Genomic DNA, 23,193 nt, shown 5'->3' with positions numbered 1-23,193 from the left:
GGTGCAAAACCGCTTTTCTCCACCTCAGAATTCCATGGAATCATAAACGTTTGAAGAGCTGAATGTAAAGAGCAGAGCCAAAGCTCTGGGGTTAAAGGGAAATCCACCAAATGGTTCCCAAGTGTGGCTGCAACTGCCCCCCCCCCCCAAAAGAATGAGTCCAATGTGGACCCCCCACCACCCGTGCATTCAAACAGGTTTCCACACCTCCACCCTCTCTCCTCCTCCCCTCTTTGTCTTTGGAAAGTCCGACTGCGTTCACACTTAAATAAACCGAACCAGAGTTCATCTGCAAGAGAACAGAGAGCCTGGTTCTAATGAGGACCATCATCCTCTTGTTTGGTCCAAACCAGAGTTCAGGTGAGCTTTCACACCTGCAGAACCAAGAGGATCCAGACCTGGATCCGAGAACCAAAGCTGGCAGAGAGGATGACCTCTGAGAAACCAGACTGTCCGCTGGTTTCTTCTGCTCCTGCAGACACTGATGTGGTCTCTTTCTGCTCTCAGGTGCTGGAGCTGACGTTACTCATGGCCAGCTACATCAACCATTTGAACCTCAGCGCCCCGCCCGCCTCCCACCAGCCTCTCAGCCAATGGGATGGAGACAGCAGGCTCTTCTCCAGCACCAACGGCCCCACACTGCTGTGAGAGACCGCACAGGACGGACCAGGGAGCAGTCCTGGGCCCTGACGCACAGAGATTCCTCTGCTTCCTGTCAACCCTCTGATGTTCTGAGGATCATGGCGTCCTCAGCATCTCACAGTCTGTCTCAGATTGGAGAGGCTCCGCCCATCTGCTGCTCTCAGAGACTCGGCCTGCTTTCATCAGTGGACGTTCTCCCAGCTGAATCTTCAGAACAATGTTCTGCTCTGAGACCTGCAGCAGCTTTGGAATGAGCTCCCTTAAGATCCAAGTTCTCATTGAAACCTGTCCTGATGACAGGAAAAGATCGAATCTTAGTTGAAATGTTTTGTCAAATTCTATCCAGATGTTTCTGGAATTTGTCTTTAATCTACAGATTTATAACTTTACGACACTAAAGTGAATGCTTAGGGGCTGAAAGGTAAACGTTGGTGGAGGAACAGCAGATTTCTTTGCTTAAAGCTGAATTTTCCATCGTTGTTTACAGATAACTGATGCTTCAGTTCTAACCTTAACATCTTTAATTCCTCCAGATGTTTTTCAAAAACCTGTTTCATTTAGTTTTGCTGCATTGGTAAAATGTCATGAGTTTTGTTTGATCTCCTGAAATGAACCAGAAAACTGACTGTTAATGTTGTGGATGGTTCTGACGGGTCGACTCTAACCGATGTGAACCTGCAGCCTCTTGAAGAACCGCTCAGCATCAGCAGCTCACAGCTAACTGTGTTTGGATGACTTGAACAGAAACGGATAAACCACTAAGTCACCTCTTAATTTATGTGGCCACTGTGGGACGCCTGCAGGATCCAGCGCTCCGGATCGCTGCCAGTCTTTGTGGTTCAGGTGACTGCTGAGGTGTGCTGCACATGCTAAAGCGTGCCTTTTTCATGTTTTATTAAAGGGAAATGTTTCTTGTTTCACCCAAATGTTTTGTGAAAACCACTTTCTCCCCCTGTTTAGTTTTGACGTCTCTAGTTTAGACACAACCTTGAGCTGAAACTGCCTCCTTTCCCAGCGTTGGTTAACGTGTTGCTGTGAAAACCTGACGCTCTCTGCAGATAAACAAATGTAAACGCTTTTTAAAATAAAGTATTGATAGATGGAAAACAGCTGAGAAGGTTAACAACCTTTTCAGGACTCCCAGAGAATTTAGACCAAAGCAGATGTTTTGTTTGCGACACCGCCGGCTTCAGGGAGGCAGGACCACTGCTTCAGGTGGCTCCGTTAAAGACAGACACCTTTTTAAAAAGACAAAGTTTGGGCTTTTTTAGGCTACAAGGACAAAGATTATTGCCTTTAAATGAGAACAAAACTGCATTCAGACAAACCTCAATCCTTTTGAGAAAATGTTCCTCACTTCGATCAGCAGAATTATTTGGTGAAAGGATGAGCTGCTGGATCCAGTCTGAGGCATGGAGGCGGAGTGGTCATAATGCTGCTTTTGGTGATCAATCTGAGCTCTGCAGGAACAGCCTGCAGATTTAAATCAATGCATATATGTTTACGTTTCCTCTGCTCATCTTTAGGTTCAGGTTTTTATGGTTCTGGGGTTTGTTCAACGATCTGCGCATGTCAGGAATACTTGGCCATTCAGGAACCAGAGCTGTGGGCCTTTTGGAAAAGTGTAAATGTGAAGGTGTTGTGCTCTACTGCGCATGCTCCGGTTGAATACAGTCAACATTCCGCACAGAGGACGCCGCAGAAGTTAAAAATGTCAAACATTAATGTCTAAATCCTAGTTTTCATCTGCACACATCTGTTTGCACATTTCTAACAGGACTTCAGTCGCGTGCATCCGGGCACGCGGACTCGTATCACTGCTGCTCTCTGGGGCGCGTGCAGAGGCGCGAAGCACCGTCTGACACGGACAGGCCCGCGCCGCGGAACCGGACAGCAGGTTGGTTCGGTTGTCGGGTTTGTGAACCCATGCGCGCCGGTTCTGCTCGGTCCAAGACGGAGTTGGTGTCTTTTCTGCCCTCAGGAACATTTCCGGGCACAGATGTCAGGCACGAGGCCCCGGAGCATGCTCCGTGAAGCTTCTCATCAGATCATCGCGGGCGGATCTGCAGGTAGGTTCCGGTTTCATCCAGAATCCCGCTCTGAGCGACCCGGTAAAAACGTCTCCGCGGGGGATTAACCGAGAAGAAAACAACTAAAACAAGTTAGTTTTTGACTAGTCTTGCGCATGCGTGCACGAGCAGGCTCGGGGGATAAGACCGCCCTCCCAAAGATGGAATGAACCAAGATGGTTTGCGGCGGGACTAGTGCGCATGCGTAAAAATCGGTTTGTCTGTTATTTCTATTTGTTTGTATCTTTTATTGACGAAATTCAAAATTTGAACCTAGAAATCTAGAACAGTTTAACAGTTTAACATCTAACAAACTGAAATTAGCAATAAAATAAAAGAATTGAAATAGAATCTAGAGAAACTAAAACATGAAACCAGGAAAATCACTTCAAGGGTTTCACAGCTTCTCCTATTCTTTAAAGGGAAATGTTAACAAGAATAGGATCATTTTTAAAATACAAAAATGGGTTTATCCTAAAAAAAAGACTTTATAAGGAGTTGGGGGGGGGGGGGGGGGGGGTCTGGGTTACAAAGCCCCAGAGGGATTCAATCCCACAAGCCCCAGTTCTGACACGGTTCCTGCGGGACTTTAGTGGTGAAGAGGTGATGAAGAGGCCTTTTTGGACCTTTCAAAGCTTTTTCTGTGACCCCCCCCCCATGGGCGAAGAGCCCCCTAAAATGAAGGCCTCAGACCGTCTTTTAACTTCACTTTATTTGATTTTTCTGACACTTTTCTTATCGAATTTTTTATTTACTTATTTTTATTGAACATATGCAGAATCCAATACAAAAATACAACATTTATAACAATACAATATAAGAATAAAGCACAGACGGAAATAAATAAGGAAGAAAAAATAAAATAGAAATGCAAGAATTAACATATGTCAATAATCCAAAAGATTTACAGATGTTCATTTATTTTAGCCTTTGTGTTTTCTGAAGCAGAAATTAATTTTAAATATTGCTGCAGTTCCAGTTTCAGTAAGAATAATTCAGGAATTTTAAAATTTTACTTTTGAAAATTACATTTAACTACGAAAAACAACACATTAAAAAAAAGAAAGCATTACAATCTTTCTGTTGAAAACTATGAAATCCAAATATTACATTTTTATTATAACATTGAAAATCAGAAAATAGGGCGGGTGATGAATTTCTGTATGTTTTTCCATCAGTTGTAAGGGAATAAATGTGTTGGTTTAGGTTTGTCTTCAGGGTTTCTGGTTGTTCCTGGCAGAAAGTACAGCTGGTGTTTAAGTTTACATTTAGATCAGTAATGTTTGAATGAGATTTCTTTGACTTTGTTTGTTAAGAAGAATTCTTGTGGTAAATATCAGACTTTATTCCTTTCGATGTTAGAAATAAAACCAGCCTTAAAGTGTGACTGGAGTGAATGACGCTGTGATGTTGTAGCGGGACGCGGCCACAAGGGGGCAGTCTCACACAGATGTGGACTTCTGAATGCAAATGAAGGCCTTGCTCTGTCCTTTCAGTGATTCCTGCACCCCCAGGCTGTGTGTGTGTGTGTGTGTGTGTGGGGGGGGCATGTGTCATGATTTCAGAAGCATTATTCCTATTGTTAAAGTCTTCCCTTGAATTTGTGTTTTTTACATAATTTTGGATTTCTTGGCTTAGCTTTCATCAATAAATCTGTGAATTCTCATGATATCAACAAAAAAATCGCCTTCAAGCGAACATTGATCCACAGATTTCCTGACTGTAGATCAGAGAATCCACTCAGTGATTCTTCTTGAACCCGGTTGGATTGAGCCTCGGCTCACACATCAGGAGCAGCTTCTTCCAGTGAAACGTCTCGTTTGTCACGGAGCGCTTTCTCTTTTTCCTGTCTGACCTGTGAAAACCCACAGTTTCAGGACGTTTGTAAAGTTTGATGCTTGAGCAGCTGCAGTTCCAGATGTTCCAGCTTCTCTCACGGGGGTTTTTACAAACTCCAGGGGTTTGTCTGTTCAGCTCTGACTGAACCTCTGGCAGGTGGTTTTCACCTGAGGCTTCACTCCTACAGGGGGGGGGGGTCACTGGGATCGCCCTGCTCTGGCATGCTCCTAGAAACTGTACACACCTGATCCAGGTAAGCAGTGGGCGGAGCAACGCTACCTGGACAGCGTGCGGGACAGGAGGTTCCATGACCGGAAGCGTCTGCAGGAATTTTGATCATATTTATGAAATGCAGGGAAATGTCGTAAAGCGGAAAACGATTCCTTTGGTTCGGTTCATATTCCTGCTGGGGGGTTTTGGTCACCATGCAGGGTGCAGCGTGGAACCGTTCTCCCGTGGGACAGCTCCTGTCCACACGGGGGGGCGGAGGCCGGCGGTAGTTCTGGGAGGTGAGGGTGTGTGATCACAGGTGAGAGTGCCGCTCTGCTCCTCACAGAAAGCTGCTCGGGATGAAAATGACCGGAAATGACGTAGGTTCTGTCTGTGATTAGGAACCTCTTTAGTTCCCGGCTTGATGCGTAAAGAGAGCTGCGTGTGTAAACCGATCCGTCCCCGGTAAATGGACTGTGTCCACATGAGACGGCTGTGATTACCCCCCCCCCCCCTTCTCCGCGCACGCGCGCGCCTTTGAGCGGCTTTAATGGGTTTAAAACACTAAACCTGAAATCAGTCTGCAAAGAACAAATAAAGCCTTTGAGCCCGAAAGACGGACAGGAAGAGATGTGTGGCTCCACGTGCGCGTGGGGTGTCGTGCACGAACAGTCCCACCGCGGCTGCGCATTTCCTGCAGAAGCGGAGGTGCTGTGATTGAAGTCCTCGCGGACATGTTGTGGACAGATGTTTAGATGATCTCATGTTGATTCTGGATGAAGCCATTCTTCACTGTTCTGTTCGAGCTGCGGGGACGGCGCATGCGCACGCGCTTCAAGCCTTCAAACTGCACGCGCTACTCTGGGCCGCGCTGGTGCTGAAGGACCGGACTCCCGCGTCCGTCCCGGACGCGCGCGCTGGGATTAAAGAAGGGCAATATTTCATTTGGAAAATTCCCGGGCAAATATGCCTTAAATGAACCGCAAAAGATTTATTAACGACACCAGAAAGAAGGCAAAAATACAACCCCCCCCCGCCTTTATGTTGTTCATGCGCGCGGGGGGGTATTATTATTATTATTATTTACACATTCATTTATTAATCTGGCAAAGGAGGAATTTACCTTTTTCTGTTGCCATGACAACTTTTCCACCAGAAAGACAGAAAAAAGACTAAAAATACACGAAATGTCAAATTTAAAACATAAAACATTTACGGAGAAATTCATAGAAATAAAAATAACAAAGTTTTCTCTGCACTAAAAATATATTTCAACTGGAGGCTCCAAAGACAGGCCGCAACATTCCGAAAACTGTTCCTGAACACGAAGGTTCTGCTTCCGGTTCTGCTTTATCTAGGAGACGCAGAGGCCCCCCCAGTTCCTCAGGATCAGACGTTCACGGAAACCCGCGCGGTTCAAGAAAAACATCCAAATGAACCCAAACACCGTCAAAGAACGAAACTGATGGATCCCATTCTCCTCCGTTAATCTGGACTAACGCAGGCGCGTGCCGCCGTTTGTTCAGGGCCCTGAACTGATGGACGCGCGGCGCACGCGCGCAAAAAAGGGTTTTAAAAAATATTTATTTAGCTAATAAATGAATAAATAAAACAAAATAAAAAAACAACAGTTAAAACTTATATATTTAATTCAGTTTAATTTAATTTAATTAGAATAAAACACGGGAGAGAAAATGTTAATTATCAAAAAAGAAAGGTAAACAAATTTATGAAAGTTACAAAAATACAAAAAATGAAATTGAATAAATGTAAAACAAAAACGAAAAATGTTCAAACTTTTTACAATATTTTTAGAGATCAAAACAAACCAAAAAATGAAAAAATATTTGGAGTTTATGAAAGGTGTGTGTTTGTGTGTTCTGCATGCATGTTGACATTATTTTCTGTCTTTTTGTGTGTCTCTTTGTTTTTGTGTGTTTGTCTAACAGTCTCTGACCTTCAGCTATAAATGTGAGTCTGTACATAAATAAGGATGAAGGTTTGTTCCTCCACACGCTGCTGCTCCTCATCCTCGGAGCTGCAGCTCGCAGACATGCGGGGAGGTTTCTGCAGCTCGGGGGCGACGGCTGGAGCCGCAACCTTTTGTCCCCCCTCCCTGTTAGAAGCAGGAGCGTTGGTGAAGCTCCTGTTATTTCAAGTAAATGTGACACAAGAGTTCAGACGCAGTAATTACAGCTGCTGCTGCACGCGCTGAAATATAAATAAACATAATAAGCACTGCCAAAAAAACAAAAACAAAACCGCACAAACCCAGCCCTCACGGACGCGCCGCGCGTGCACGTTTGTGTGTGTGGGATGCCCTGCATGAGTAAACCCCGACAGGAGCCGTGGTGAGGACCAGAGCTGCGTTTGGACCAGAACCTGCCTGAAGGTCATTTTGACACCAGCGGAGACGCAAACGTCTGAAGACGTCGTCTGCTGCTCGTCTCAGACTCAGGAAAGCTGCACGTTAGCTGCAGAGAGTTGATGGTCCGTCTGGGTTCTTCTCCGTTTGGGCTACGGTTTGATGACCTTTTTGACCTTTTAAGGGCAGAACCGGGTCCAAATGTTTCGTGGAGTTCAGAGATCAGGTGAGAAGCGAGCGTTCCTTGAGTTTGCCCCTTGGTGGGGCAGAAATGAAGTTCAACCCCGCGCTGCCGTGCTGCAGGTATCCGTGGAAACGGGAACATCAGGAACGCCCTGAAAGGCCTCCAGACTTTGGAGCCGCTTCTTGAAATGATTCACATCATGAGTCAGCAGTTTTCTCTGGTCGATGGACTTTTGAAAACAAGCGTCACACTGCGATGCGTTCAGTGGAACGGGGGCCGCACAGGACGCCGGTGCTCCGGCGTCTGAAGCAGGTCCAGGGGGGGCGGGATCCGTCTGAGCTTCAGGGACAACAGTTGATTCTGCTTCTAACTTTACGTCCAAGAGCATCCAGGCTGACAGATCTGACATGAATTTTCAAATAAATCTGAACTCCTGCTGACATTTTTATTTTCTGTTTTGTCTGAATTTTTCTTCAGGTTTGGATGTTTCTGCTGACGAAGACCCTGGTTTGTTAGAAAAACAGGCATCTTCTTCCTCTTGGTGTTGGGACTTTTCCTTGCTGTTGCGGTTTAAACGCTGTTGGAATCGTGCTTGTGCTTCTGAGAAGGGGCAGTGGGGTCAGCCGGCCACTGGATGGCGCTGTTAGAGACCGCTGATGGATGCAGCCTGTGCTGGAGTCATGGACCGCTTTGTTTTAGGGGCATTTTGAAGCCAGTTTTTAGTTTGGCGCCAGCTTTAGGAGAAAGATGCCCCGCCCACAAGAATGTGAAAGCTAACGGCGGCGTGAAGCTAATAGCGGCGTGTAGCTAATGGCGGCGTGAAGCTAACAGTGGCGTGAAGCTAACGGTGGCGTGAAGCTAACGGTGGCGTGAAGCTAACGGCGGCGTGAAGCTAACGGCGGCGTGAAGCTAACGGCGGCGTGAAGCTTACGGCGGCGTGAAGCTTACGGCGGCGTGAAGCTAACGGCGGCGTGAAGCTTACGGCGGCGTGAAACCTACGGCGGCGTGAAGCCAACGGCGGCGTGAAGCCAACGGCGGCGTGAAGCCAACGGCGGCGTGAAGCCAACGGCGGCGTGAAGCCAACGGCGGCGTGAAGCCAACGGCGGCGTGAAGCTTACGGCGGCGTGAAGCTTACGGCGGCGTGAAGCTAACGGCGGCGTGAAGCTTACGGCGGCGTGAAGCTAACGGCGGCGTGAAGCTAAAGGCGGCGTGAAGCCTACGGCGGCGTGAAGCCAACGGCGGCGTGAAGCCTACGGCGGCGTGAAGCTAACGGCGGCGTGAAGCTTACGGCGGCGTGAAGCCTACGGCGGCGTGAAGCCTACGGCGGCGTGAAGCCAACGGCGGCGTGAAGCTAATGGCGGCGTGAAGCTAACGGCGGCGTGAAGCTAACGGCGGCGTGAAGCTAACGGCGGCGTGAAGCTTACGGCGGCGTGAAGCTAACGGCGGCGTGAAGCTTACGGCGGCGTGAAGCCTACGGCGGCGTGAAGCCTACGGCGGCGTGAAGCCAACGGCGGCGTGAAGCCAACGGCGGCGTGAAGCCAACGGCGGCGTGAAGCCAACGGCGGCGTGAAGCCAACGGCGGCGTGAAGCCAACGGCGGCGTGAAGCCAACGGCGGCGTGAAGCTAACGGCGGCGTGAAGCTTACGACGGCGTGAAGCTAACGGCGGCGTGAAGCTAAAGGCGGCGTGAAGCCTACGGCGGCGTGAAGCCAACGGCGGCGTGACGCTAACGGCGGCGTGAAGCTTACGCCGGCGTGAAGCTAACGGCGGCGTGAAGCTTACGGCGGCGTGAAGCCTACGGCGGCGTGAAGCCTACGGCGGCGTGAAGCCTACGGCGGCGTGAAGCCAACGGCGGCGTGAAGCCAACGGCGGCGTGAAGCCAACGGCGGCGTGAAGCTAACGGCGGCGTGAAGCTTACGACGGCGTGAAGCTAACGGCGGCGTGAAGCTAAAGGCGGCGTGAAGCCTACGGCGGCGTGAAGCCAACGGCGGCGTGACGCTAACGGCGGCGTGAAGCTTACGCCGGCGTGAAGCTAACGGCGGCGTGAAGCTTACGGCGGCGTGAAGCCTACGGCGGCGTGAAGCCTACGGCGGCGTGAAGCCTACGGCGGCGTGAAGCCTACGGCGGCGTGAAGCCTACGGCGGCGTGAAGCCAACGGCGGCGTGAAGCCAACGGCGGCGTGAAGCCAACGGCGGCGTGAAGCCAACGGCGGCGTGAAGCTAACGGCGGCGTGAAGCTAACGGCGGCGTGAAGCTTACGGCGGCGTGAAGCTAACGGCGGCGTGAAGCCTACGGCGGCGTGAAGCCTACGGCGGCGTGAAGCCTACGGCGGCGTGAAGCCAACGGCGGCGTGAAGCCAACGGCGGCGTGAAGCTTACGGCGGCGTGAAGCTAACGGCGGCGAGAAGCCAACGACGGAGCTGGAAACATTTGTGAATTGTCTGTATTGCGTTCTGGCAGTGGAGCTCCAGATTGGAGGGAAAGCATCAGATTAGCTCCTGAAATCTGCCCCCTTGTGGACTCCTGGTGAACTGACGTGGCTCCAGGTACTTTATTTTTAAATGCGCTTCAGAGTGGAAGTCACTGCTGCAGATCAAAGTGAAGCTTCAAATTTGTCGCATTTTGAAGCCTCAGCTGCTCGGAGCGAGCGGCGGCGGCCTGTGCGGGAACCTTAGCCACTCCCTGTTCTACCTGCGCTGTGATCCTGGTTCTGGTTCCCTCCTGAAGCGGGCCTTAGGCCCGGTGGTCCATGACGCGCTCCGGCCTTTACCTCACAAGACGAAGGCTCCTGCGAGCTCCTCCGGTGTTCTGCTCCTTCCTGAATTGCAGTTCTCTCGGGTGCATTTCATAATGGGACGTGGAGCGTAGCAGTTTGATGGATCGCACCCGGGGGAGAGCGTGCGCTCTGCACCAATCTATCAGCCCCCGCCCGGTCTGAGGAAGAGAGAACGACACGCCGCTGCGATCCGGACCCCCCCACACGTCACGTTTTCCTCTGCTTTCTTCTTCTCATGGCAGGAAACGTCTGCAGCGGCGAGACGCAGACAACTGTGGTCGGAGCATGTTTGTATTGTGATTACTTGTGGAAATGTTGTGTTAGTCGGATATTTTCTGCTGGATTATTTTGATCGCCGCCTCATTTTGTAGCTGCTGTATAAACAGCAGAATGTAAGGAGATCCTTTATTAGAGCAGCGACTGTCAGGAGGATTTGTTGAAGTAGTTCATTGAAGCTGAATTCTGCGTTTGTTATTCCAACTGGAATGATAATCACAGAAATATTACACATTTCTGCAAACTTTACTTTCTATTTGTTACAATAACAACACCACTCTCAGTTTTTCTTAAGTGCAGAGGAGACGGGATAATTACCCTCAGGGCAATTAGGGGGGGGCTGAGGCAGCAGCAAAGTCATTTTCTAACCCAAACATCCTGGTCCGAGGGGCCGGAGCGGCTGGACGGCGTCCTGAAGGGGCCGCTGCCCGGCTGCCGGGCCGGGAGCCCGTCGCAGTGACGTCTGGAGGCTGCGCCCCCACCGACAGCAGGGGGGGTTCCCTGCAGATGTCATATTCTGATCCTAACAGCTATTTGAAGTTCACTCAATATTTCTGTGTTCTGAGAGGAAAACCCACATTTTCACGTAACGTTCAGGGAATTTCAGAATTGTCTTTAAAAACGTTACAGGAGAGGTGGCGATCGTCCTGAAGACACGAGGATCTCTCTAAATATCAAAGACCCCCATGGTCAGATGTGTAGGGGGGGGCGAGCAATCAGCATTCAATTTTAATTGAGAAAAAAACAATCGTGTTAAGTTTAAACAGAGTAAAAACATTTTTATGAAAAATGAACCAAAGAAAAGTGTATTTTAAATGAAATGAAGGAGAAGCTGCTCTGAGGCGGTCGCTGCTCTTCCTCGCCGTTACGGATAGCGGGACCCCATTTTCACCTCATAAAGGGCACAAAAGGGGGAGTAAAGTGTCCACGGATGCAGGAGCCGAGGATCTTTGGAAGCGGAGTGACGGAGGAAGCAGCACCTCCCGCCCGTGTCCGCTCTGGGGGTCGGGTCACGGATCCAGCAGGAGTGCAGGTCGGGAGCCCGCCTTACCTGTGAGCGATGCAACGGGCGGCCAAAGCTCTGCCTGGAAAATCCCCGTGAAGAACGAAGCTCTGTGAGAAAAGTGACGGAAAAAGAAATTTCCCTCCAGGTGACGGAATTCCAGCCGGCTGACTGAACGACAAATGTGATCCATTTATTGGTCATTCACTAGTCAAGCCAGTCCCTTCAGTTGAATCCAGCTTCATCAGCTGGATGGCGGGGGAGGGGGGGCTTCATATTAGCATTCAAAGAGTTGGCTTTGGCCTCATGACAGGAATCTGTGATGAGGAGAGCGTGGATGACGGCATGGGGAGGTGTGCAGCCTTCTCTTCACCTTGGAGAGTCCTCCAACCTTCCTGTCTGCCAGCCCCCCCCAGGCCTGAGGAACCTTCACACCCTCCTCTGCTGCGAGGCCAGAGAGCCGCCCGCCAACGTTCTAGATGATTAGAGAAGCATTTCACATCGGAGGAACATAAAAAGGAAAACTGACAGTCGGCATGGTACGTGTGGAGCGGGAACAGAGATTCTGCAGGGGGGGCTGGGTGGACGTCCCACCCGGCACATGGTCACCCTAAAGGAAGCTCGGGGTTGAAGATGCCGCTCTGTGCAGTAAACAGCAGTGATGCAGCTTTGCTGATGGGACAGACGGACGCTTTGACCTTCTCCTGGGCGGGGCCAGCCAGCACGCCAAGGCTTATCAAAAAGGGGTGTGGTCTATTCCTTTGTGATTGTGTACACTTCTGCAGAGAATGCTGGGTAATTGGCTGTGGGGTGAGGTGGTCCTTCCCGCTGGCTGAGGTCAGGAAAACCCTGCTGATGAAACAAACCACCTACACAGACGGGAACACAAAACGGTTCCATGGTCAGCGGTGGCGGCGGCGTCTCTGTGGATTTGACACGGAGAGTTAGAGGACAAAATGAGCTGCAAATCCCATCAAAGGTTTTTGGTTCCACCTAAAGCTGGACTTTATCTGGAAAACAAATCACGCCACGTTCTGCTTCCTCCAGTTTGACCAAATTAAACCAGAAAAATGGGTTTTATAAACTCAGGTTTTGCACCAGCAAACCTCCCCAGTTGAAATGATCAGACGTTATAGAGATGGGGGGGGTAACCTGGGGCAAAAGATCCTTTTTATGCAGTCAGACTGGAACAAACTGGATTTCCATCAAACGTTTGGTTCAGTGGCGTAAAGCAGTGTTTTTCAACCAGTGTGCCGTGGGAGATGGTCAAGTGTGCCGTGGAAAATTGCCCTCATTCACTGATCTAAAAACATTTCCATCTCCAGGATTTCAGCTCTGTGTTCATCCAAACAGGCCCTGATAAAACACTGAGGAGTTAGGAATATGAAAGATGTAAAATACTTTTTCTTTGCGTTTATTTTATTTTATTAAAGACATTTTGATAAGAATGACCGTACCGCGATTCAGCTGCAGCTCCGGCTGTATTTGGGAAAAGTCCCGCCCCTTTGACTGTCTCCACCAATCATTCTTGAGGGGCTTAATCACATGTCATCAGTCTGACCAATCAGAAGTGGTTAAAGTCTTCACTTCCTTGTTCTGATTCTGCTCATTAAGTCTCTCAGTTCCAACAGAAATACCAGCTAAAGCTCGTCTTTAGCGGTGTAGCTTTCCACAGAATCCGGTATCAGACCGTGGAACAAGTGAACAAAACAATAAAGCTCCGAAAACCGATCTCCGGCCGTTTTATGCACTACATCTCCCATGATGCATTGGGTTGTGAGAGTGACAGCACATACGGAGATCTGTTGTTAAACGTCTTGAAACCAACGAACACGCATCAAACTATTTTTAAATCTTCTAACTTAACTTTTATTGCATCTTTTAGAAAAAAACAGCTGCAATTTCCAGCTTTTTCTGCAACAATTATCTCAAAAATGCATGTGAGATTGTGGAGGGAGGGGCTGTAGATCAATACAGACTATGAGTTTATCCTTCTTTTTTAAATTTTTGGATGCTGGTGTGCCGCGGGATTTTTTTTAAGGTTAAAGTGTGCCGTGGCTCAGAAAAGGTTGAAAAACACTGGCGTAAAGCACAGTGGAGGAAGCAGCATAATTATGGTTAGAGATGTTGGAGCCACGATGGGTTTCTTAGCGTTGTGTATCTTTGGTTGTCACATGATTCCATACGCGTCTCCATACATGCTCCACCCACCCAAACGTTTAAAACGGTTAAAGACTTTAAACAGAGAAACCTTTCCTTTTTTGTATGGAACTTTAGCTAAAATGTCTGAAGGACCAACAGCTGAGAACATTCCAGCTGCATTCAGGGTTTGTCAGACTTAAATAAATCAGTGGTCTGACTTATCGTCTGCAGCTCACCTCCGTCACCTGTGATTGGACGTCTTTGAAGACGCCACAGGAAGAGAAACGGAGCAGCCTGACAGCCGTTTACCAACATAATCCTGTCTGCATTTGTGGTTTTCACCGATCCTGCCGGTCAGCCGCTGGCAGACCGATGTTTTCAGGACGTCGTCCGTCCGGCGCTCCTGTTTGTTTTGACCAAAGAAATGTTTTCTAGGTCAGGAATGTTGTAGATCTCCAACAGTGTTCTGGTCAATTTCTACATTCATTTTGGGGGTAGTTCTGATTTTTCTGACACACACGCACACACACACACACAAACAAACACTCACACACGCACACACACGTAGGCACACGCACGCACACACACACACACGCATGCACACACACACGCACACACAAACAAACACACACGCAGGCACACGCACGCACACACACACACACGCATGCACACACACACGCACACACAAACAAACACACACGCAGGCACACGTACACACACACAAACAAACGCACACACGCACGCACACACACACACACGCATGCACACACACACGCACACACAAACAAACACACACGCAGGCACACGCACGCACACACACACGCATGCACACACACACGCACACACAAACAAACACACACGCAGGCACACGCACGCACACACACACAAACAAACGCACACATGCACGCACACACGCACACACACCCACACGCACGCACACACACAGACTGTGAGTGAAATGAAACCTGAAAATAAAACAGAGTGATGACTCTGTCATCCTCCAAAGATGCAGATGCTCATCGTTTATGCATACACCCCCTGACTGACAGACAGCACCCCCCCATCAGGACCTGCCCCCCCGGGCCGTCAGGGGCAGGTCAGCCGCCCAAACTGTCAGCGTGTCCAGCGCAGCACTTGAGAGTTGAACTTGACTGGAACATATGTCTTCAATTTATGGACTTCTCCATTCCCCCAGATGTCCTGCAGGGGGGGGGGGGGGGGGGGGTTGCCTGAGAAGCTGCGTTTCATGTAAGAATAATTTGTGCTAAGTAGCCGGGCGATCTGTTTGTTACGCTAGAGCTGACGGTTTGTTTGTGTTTCTTGAGGAGTATGATGGATGGAGCAGCAGTTGATGCTAATTAGACCAAATTGTTGCAAAGAATGCTGCAGGTCTGCGCCGCGCTGCGCAGGCCGGCCTCCATTGTCCCTGCGTCTTCGCACTTTGGACGTAATTGAACGGAGCTGGAGCCCATTCATCATGGGGGGGGTCAGGAAGCTGGACCTGGACGGAGCAGAGTGGGGAGAGGGACGCCACGGCGAGACCGACACGTCGCTCTCTTCCTGCAGGCTAACGAGGACAAACACAAGTCGCCCGTGAAATGATGTTTACTCACAAGGCGGGAGGATGGGCCTCCCTGATGCCCCCCCCCCCCCCCCCCCCCCCCCCCCACAACCCAAAGATGGCGGATAGTGACGGGATCTGCTCATCAGCGTCAGTCCTGCTGATGAAGATACGATTCCATTCATGCATATTGACTAACGAGCAGGGAAGGTGTGAGAAATCTGTCTGATAGGACGAGACGTGAGGCCATGGGGGGGTCCAGTGAAAGACGACTGTCCGTACATGTCGGTGGTTTGGCTGACCTGCAGCGGAGCCGCCTCCTCATCTGCGAGTCATTAACCTTTCAGCGGCGCCGGCAGAACAATGCCGTAAACAGAAAGGCATTGTCATAACTGCACCGTGTTAAATCTGGACTAACAGAGAACAGAGCCGGGCCGAGCACGCTGCACCCCACACATGTTCAGCCTCACACGGTCCTGACAAAGGTGACCCCCCCCCAACTCATGACCTACTTCAGTGTTGGGATTTCTGCACAACCAGGAAACCTTCAGTCTGGAATCATCTGCATGAGAAATTCATCCACAGTCATGGATCTGTTCTCAAACCACTACGATCTGTTCAAGTCCCATCACAGTGTTTTCCGTGTTTTTAGCGTGTTCTTGTAGCATTTCTCTGATAATGGAGGACATTCAGTACTTAAAGACAAATCAGCCTAAAACTGCATTTCTGAGGATTTGTTCATCTACTGTGAATCAGGAGCAGATGAAAAAAGGCTTTTTGATAAATATCGTATTTGTGATAAAATGCTGGGCGGGGCCAAAGTCTCCTGGCTCCGCCTCCATTCTGACCATCCACCTGACCAACGGATCCATGAACGTCTTTGTTTTCCTGGTCTGAGCTGGAATCTGGATCAGAACCGGACGGTTGGACAGATCTGATGTTACCGCTAATGTTAGCGTGGGTTTGGGAGGGGCTCTAAGCTAGCGGAAGGGAAAGTGGGGGCGAGCTAGCTCCGCCCACCACTCAGAGGCGTTTGTGAGGAACTCGCCGCTCTGCAGAAATATGTCCTTGAATATGACAGGTTCTTGGCTTTCGGCCAAAAGCCTCATCATCACAATAGAAGTAGCAGAGAAGATGGTTTTGGCCGATTCACCGGATCCGCTCCTCTTCAAACTCCCAGAATCCACTGCGTTTACATGGATGCCACTTTCAAACCATTGTCACAGTTTTCCGTGGCTCATGCGGCGCTAACGTCAGACGGTCTGTTCAAAGCCGCTGAGCCATGGTTCTCATGTGGAACACGGTAGAACTCTGACGTTCTGTCTGACATTCAAATGTTCGGGATGTTTTCAGACTTTTGCTAAAAAAGGAAAACTATTATCTGAACTCTGGTCTGATCGATCATTTTACCAACGATCGGATTCCGAGTAGATTTGGGTTCATTCTGAACGATCCGGTTGGATCAGATCCTCTGAAGTGGATCCAGATCCTCTGTCCTAAAGTGGATCCAGATCCTCTTGATCCAAACTTCCAGCAGTGAGACTCAGACAGAAATTCCTGCTACTGAACAGTTTTCCAGATTCTTGGATTTCTTCCAGATCATCAAGTTAAATGAAATCTGTGTCCAAACAAACAGGATCAGTCCATCATTCCAGTCCAATGTGTGGACAGACTTTGAATAAAGTCATGTGACCATCCAGTGTCTAGAATGTTCTAAGAATGTTCCCTTTGGATTCTTTGGATGTGGAAAAACAACAGTGGTGAACTTTAGGAAGCTAACATGTGAATGGATTTGTCACCGTGTTTGCTGATGTCCTCATGTGTGATTGGTCGGTTTTACCTCACAGTAAAATAAACCTGCTGCACCTGAATCCAGATGTATTTTCTAGGCCTGCACAATAAATCACTAATCTATGGTTATCACTATATCAAGCTGTGCAACACGCATTTCCCAAAAGACGGTGAAAATTGCAATACACGTTTACCTTAACTGTGCTAAAACAATCTTTCGGCAGCTTTAAGGAATCAGATAAATTTGACCAATCAGATGGAGCCTTTTCTGTTTGATCTCTGCCTCCTGTTTATGAGACTCACCTGGAGAATAATTGAAATGATGTCGACTCCCATTTCAAATAAACTGTTGCAGTAAAATGGAAATGATGTTTTTAGCTGTTTTGCTATTTGTTCATCGTCATCGCTGTATTGATCACTAATATGGTAGATTTCCTCATCCTGCAGCCCTGGTATTTTCCAGTATTGATTAATGATTGATCTTCTTATGAACAGATTCTGTCATCGTATTGGTCAATTCGATTAACGTCCTGCCTCCGATCGATCGATCTGGTTCGATTATAGAAATATCAGTTGATAAGTCGATTAATTGTTTCCTCCCTAAACTGTCAAATGTGCAGAGATTTAAGGTGGATTTGCCGGTCATTTAAGGGAGACCTGCGTGTTCAGATCTTTTAAATTCAATATTTATGGTTTCTTTGCTGTGATTCCACATTTTTTTCCGTGAAAACGGCGCTCTAAAGTCTGAAGTAGACTTACTGTACATGAAAGCAGGAACTAAAGCGGTCTGGGTGGGATGTGTGCTAAGGGTTTTAGCATGGGGGGAGGCAAAATGAGCGGATAGAGAGGAAGTGAGTTAGCCTCGGATGGGCGAGAGTGAAACCCGAGCATGATTGAGTTAGGGGATCGGAGACAGGAGCCCCGAGGCTGCCAGTCACAGTGTGTGGGTAAACACCGTCCTCCCGTCATGCCGCCGCTTCGCATGGGGAGGCCGTGATGGAGTTATCTGGCTGTGTCTGAAAACGGCTTGTCATGTTGTGTATACAGCAGGCGGTAGCGTTGGTCTGGGAGTGCCGGCTGCATTACTCACAGGCCTTCTGGGACGGCAGCAAAGCCTCGCCTGGTTCCTTTCCCTTTCCACTCGTCTGAATTCTCCCAAGATGAAGGTTACACAAACAAGATAGAAAATTAGGTCTTAGAGGGTTAAACTATTACCTTTGTGGTGTCATTTATCTTCACCTGCTTTCCAAATGACCTGTGACGCGTCTGAAAACGGCAGCGCGGAGAAAGGACTGGACCTGCCGCCAGAGCCTAGCTAATGTCATTTCTGTTCTAACCCCGTTAAAAATGATGTCGTCGAGGCCTTAAACACTGTTTCCAGTGAGCGGCTTGAAGGCCTCTGTGGAAAAAAGAAATGTCCTGAAGTGAACACCGTATGGAGCCACTGCTTCACAGCAGCAGCACTAAGCAGAAACAGATGCTATGAAGTTTACAGAAATCAGAACATTATTTTCCTGTTTCCATTGCTTTCTTCTAAACACTTAGTGAACGAGCTTTGAAGTCACCCAAGAAATCTAGACTGCGGGAGAAATGATAGGATCTCCTGGAGCAATGGAGCCTGTTGTGGGAGGTAGGAGGGCCTGAGAGGCGAACACAGGGAACAGATGGAGTCTCAGAAAGACTCTAAAAATGTTAATGCAACCTCTGCAAATGATGTATTTGGGATGGTTTGGGAGTCCCGGGCGACCTTTCAGGCCTTCGACTGCGGTCCGGACGTTATCTACGATGTGTTGGACAGATAAGCCACAGCTTTAGCCACGTCTGCTGTAGGTCTGGCCTCACGTCTGATCGCCTCACCGCCTGCAGGGGGGGAAACACCCGCAGAACCCGTATGGGTCTCCTTCATCCTCCAACTGTGACCCACCAAGAAGCTCCTGGAGCTCCTCACTGCTCCTCCTTCATCCAGCAGACATTTCCAAACGTCTTCATGGTTCCTTTTTCTTCAGTCTGACTCTGTGGCTGTTTGATTTCCTCCGGTTCTCCTGCAGTACTCTGATAGTCGGATGGAACTCAGGAACAGAACGTTTCTGCCATGTTTGAGTCTAAAACAGACGTTCCTGCAGCTTTGAGAACCTCAGAGATCCACCATCCTCACGGAGAACACTGGACAGAGGAGAACCTTCACAGGAACCAAAGAGGGTCCAAGAACAGGAGGAGGACTCGTCCAGAAGGTCAGACCTCACTGGACTCAGTTCAGGTCAAAGGTCACGACCCAACAGTCAGAAAGAGACTTTAGGACAAACATGGATCCATGAGAGACGCTGCTGAGGAACAGGAACCTCTGGACCTCTGGACTGATGTTCTGATCAGACACAAGAACATCTGGACTCAGACGTTCAGAGTCGGGCATGGAGGTGGGAGTGTGATGGTGTGGGGCTGAACGTCCTCCATCAGAGCAGCAGATCCACCTCTGCATGAAGGTTCTGGAGAGTTCTGGTCAGTCTGGACTGAGGTTCAGTCTGATGACCTGAAAGGTCGTTCACTCTTTTGAATGGCGTCATTTTTTTAAAGTTCATCTTGAGTAATTTAACGTTGGTGCTGATTGGTCGGCGTGGCTGCAGTGTGTCCCTTCCACCCACCTGTAGGCAGTTTCAGTTTGGGGGGGCCAGAGGGGCAGACGGCTCTCAGCAGAGCGGTTGGCCTGCCTCCATCTGCGGCGCATGACAATTTTTTGCACGCCCTCACAGCTTCACCGGCTCTTCATCTTATCTCCAACGATGGCTTTGGGAGAAGCAGATGGACTCCGGCGAGCTGCAGCGGCGAGCGCCGCAGCGTCTTTATGGATTTCAGATCTGCTGCACTTCCAAACCGCCTGGGCTTGGTTTGATTTAACTGTGCAAATCACCCTTGTTAGCATGGATTATGGACACATGAGAGTACAAATGCCGCGTACCGCTCTGCCAGCATTCCAAGCTAATCTGCCTCCTCTCAGGCTGTGTTGTGGGCTAACGCGATGTGGCACGGGAATCCTACTCACGATGATGTCTTTTTCCGTTCTCCGCAGACGGGACCTCACAGGACAGCACTTTGGCTTTTCCCGCGGTCTCATCTTCAAGGCTGTGGCACACAGACTCACATAATTCAATGGAGTTTGACATCCCAGTTATGCTGGAGGCAGAGTTGCATGCCAGCTTTAATTCACTAGTATGGATTAACCCCCCCCCCCCACCTGCATGTGGTGGGTCCCTGCTGGGACGCCTGTTTGTTTGGCCTTAAAGTTGCCCCTCTGGAGGGCAGAGTGCCCACACAGGGCTCTGGATGATGGCCAGAACTGATTGGTCTGCAGACCTGGTAGGATTGGAGGAGTCCACCTTAGAGGCCGGAGGGGTGTGTGAGTAAAGTAGACCTGTGGGTCCTTAGACCTCCTGCCTTTGTTTGCCTGGTGTTGTCTTCTCGCCTCTTGTTTTCTTTGGCTCCACGGCGGATGATGCAGCTCTGGAAAGAGCTGGCGTGATTTTTACAGCAGGACAGGGAACACGGCTCGTAAAGTCTGCCTCCGCCTCTGTTTTCCACCGCCAAAAACATCCAGCCCATTTTCCGTGTCAGGGACGAGGCGTGAACTCACAAGACGGAGACGTCCCGGTGGAGACGTGGCAGGCGGGGGTGATGCCAACTGCAGGCTGGGTGGGGGGGTTGCGGCGTGATGCCATCATGGTCATCCTGATGGTGGGAGCAGCAGTGAAGGAAATCTCTAGGAACCGCAGGACAAAACCGATTGGTCTGGGTTTGGCTCCCCAAGGGGCAGATGATCACAACAATCCTTCCCAATCACTCAGTAAGGAGGCGGAGTCAGGGCAGGGGAGCAGGTTCCGAGGCCGCCTCCTCTCAGCGCCCATGGAGGCGCTGGAGTCTGGATGAGACCTTCGTCTTTTCTCAGACGTACTTCTGACACCTCAAAGCTGGACTGTCTGTTCTCCACATGCAAGACATTCCTGTCAGGCTGACCTCACCCGGGGGGGTCAAAGTGACCGGTGGGGGCTTCTGCCTGTGTGTGTGTGCGTGAGCGTGCACGTCAGACGCTGTTACAGGAAATCTCCTCCGTGCTCTTCAGGGGTGAATGATGGCCCTGCATAACCTGAGACAAGCCTTGAAAGTTTAAGTCAATATGGGGGAAGGGGGGGGGGGGGGATTAACACTGGTGGTCCAGGCCCCCCCCCCCCCCCCCCCACTCAGCTGATGTTTTTCCTCCCCTTCCCCTGTTTAGACAGCAGTGTGCAGTGTTGAATGACGCCCCAGTGGCCCGCTTTCTCAGCCCAGTTCTACACTACTGTATTTTCACAACACGCTGATGTTGGTGGTGGGGTGGGGGGGGGTACTGCTGGGGGAGGGGGGTGCTGCTGTCACAGGTGTCCAATTTTGAATAGAGACATCCAGAGAGCTGTTGAAGCAGGAAAACGCCTACAAATCTGTCCAGGATCATAGCTAAACATCGTATGTTAGATAAGACTGGATCTGCGCAGACACGCAACCCGCACAGGTCTGCGCAGATGCACAAACGGCACAGATCTGCACAGACGCACAAACGGCACAGATCTGCGCAGACGCGCAAACGGCACAGATCTGCGCAGACACACAAACGGCACAGATCTGCGCAGACGCGCAAACGGCACAGATCTGCGCAGACGCACAAACGGCACAGATCTGCACAGACACACAAATGGCACAGGTCTATGCAGACGCACAAACCGTATGGATTCATGCAGACTAAGAACCGCACAGGTCTGCACAGATCCACATAGACTTCAGTTTTAAATTTGAAGATTTTGGTTTGGAGACCAGAAGGTCTATGGATCGGGTCTAGCGCTAGAGCGGCCCTCCATCAGCCCGATGGAGTCTTTGCTCTCTGGGTGTGGAGAAGGACCGGACTCTGATGGCACCAACCCGGAACCACTGGGAGCGGCGTGGGGCTCAGTGTCTTGCCCAACGACACTTGGACACATGAGCAGGCAAGGCGGGAACCAAACCTGCGATGTTCCGATCAGAGGTTGACCGCTGTACCCCTGCACCATGGCTGATTAGGGCCCAGAACTCCCCCCTGAGGAGAGGTCTCAGCAACGCTCTGCTGTCTTCATTCCTGCAGCTCCTCTGTCGTTCGTGCATCCGCCCAAACGCCGCCGTCCTGCATGCGTGTTTTCAGAGCTGCAGGACCCTCCCCTTGTTCCCAGACTGGGGGGGCCCGCTCCGACCACAGCAGTGTAATAATCACTTAACCCAAATCAGGCGCAATCAAGAAGAGCTGCGCTGCAGCTGGGAGGCACCCGGCCCGTGGGGGCTCGGGCCGGCAGCGAGGGGAGGGCTGAGCGAGTCGGGGGCCGGAGCTGTGGTTGGTCGGTCTCCTGAAGTGGACTCTGATGACCAAAGGAGAGATCTGGAGCCGCTGCCTTTGTTCTTCCGTCCGTCACACTCATCTGGCTCCAACAGAGCGAGGTTGGAGAAATCAGAGGAGATGACCCCCACAGAGTGAAGGTTAAACGCCACTGCGCCGGTGTGTGTGTGCACGTGGGTGTGCACGTGTCAGAACAGACTCAAACCTGCAGAATCCTCTGTTGATAAAGACAAACCCGCTGAAGCTGGTTTCTGCAGCAGACCTGCAGCAGGCCTCACAGGTGCTTCTCCAACATCTGCTTTCATTTGCTGCAGAAGACGAATGAACCGATGAAGACGAGGGGGACGGCAGAAGTTCTCTGCTTTGTCTGCTTTTGGGAGCTGGGGTTCAGAAGGAACCCACAAACCTTTCCTCTCCTCCGGTTGTGCTTTGGCAGCTGCAGCTCCTCTCCGAGTCGGACCTTAGTGACCTTTCTGACCTTTGACCTTGTTTGTGTTGGATGTTTATGCGTCTTCGTAGAGCTCCAGATCAGTTCTGACCTGACTGTAAATAAAATCGACTTCTCTCCACTTCACTGAGGTTAAGGAAGGCGCTCCTCCTAACCAACAGTTTTATTTTAAAAAGTCATAATCTTGATCTTTTTTTCCTCGGTTCTGATATTTTCTGTCCTATTTTTAAAGAAAACAAGTAAAAAATGAAAATGACAGAAAAATCTGAACAGGCTTCATAATTTCAGCTTTAAATAAAGGCTGAAACTTTCCTGGAAGTTCATTTCTTAGATCTTCGTTTTCTAATAAGAATCATGTAAAGAGGATGTCGCCGTCCCGACCACATCACGCTCTGAAGAGCTGCTGCCCTCCACAGACGCGTGACGGCGGCCTGCAGGTTCAGTCGAGGCTCCTTTCCCGTGACCACTGGGGCGCCGTGATGCTGTTGATTTGCTTCTGTTCCT

The 23,193-nt window shown here is 50.0% G+C and overlaps 2 protein-coding genes and 1 long non-coding RNA gene across 7 annotated transcripts in view; 2 read left to right on the top strand and 1 right to left on the bottom strand.

Moving 5' to 3' along the window:
- plekhh1 (pleckstrin homology domain containing, family H (with MyTH4 domain) member 1) overlaps positions 1-1,749 on the top strand; it is a 29,651-nt gene extending 27,902 nt beyond the window's left edge. For 4 of the 5 annotated variants that reach the window (XM_078941067.1, XM_078941068.1, XM_023951431.2 and 1 more), the window contains one exon: positions 508-1,749. In XM_078941067.1, the coding sequence (XP_078797193.1) occupies positions 508-648 (141 nt within the window). In that variant the 3' untranslated portion in view covers positions 649-1,749. The remainder of the gene's footprint in view (positions 1-507) is intronic. The other variant, XR_013653248.1, reaches the window with a different exon arrangement.
- Positions 1,559-2,188, bottom strand: LOC105356872 (uncharacterized). Its single transcript, XR_910932.3, has 3 exons — positions 1,971-2,188; positions 1,770-1,880; positions 1,559-1,694 (listed from the first exon to the last, which is right to left on the bottom strand). It is a non-coding gene; the product is annotated as an uncharacterized LOC105356872 (long non-coding RNA).
- Positions 2,189-2,247: 59 nt separating this feature from the next.
- slc25a21 (solute carrier family 25 member 21) overlaps positions 2,248-23,193 on the top strand; it is a 76,748-nt gene continuing 55,802 nt past the window's right edge. Inside the window, exons 1-2 of the mRNA XM_023951433.2 lie at positions 2,248-2,539; positions 2,624-2,711. Of these exons, the coding sequence (XP_023807201.1) occupies positions 2,642-2,711 (70 nt within the window). The 5' untranslated portion in view covers positions 2,248-2,539; positions 2,624-2,641. The remainder of the gene's footprint in view (positions 2,540-2,623; positions 2,712-23,193) is intronic.

This window comes from Oryzias latipes, chromosome 22 (assembly GCF_053564925.1).
Source record: "Oryzias latipes strain Hd-rR chromosome 22, Olatipes_Hd-rR_3.1".
In the NCBI taxonomy this organism is placed as follows: Eukaryota; Metazoa; Chordata; class Actinopteri; order Beloniformes; family Adrianichthyidae; genus Oryzias; species Oryzias latipes.
The sequence above is the reverse complement of the archived record's forward strand: the minus strand, read 5'-3'. Positions and strand labels throughout refer to the sequence as shown.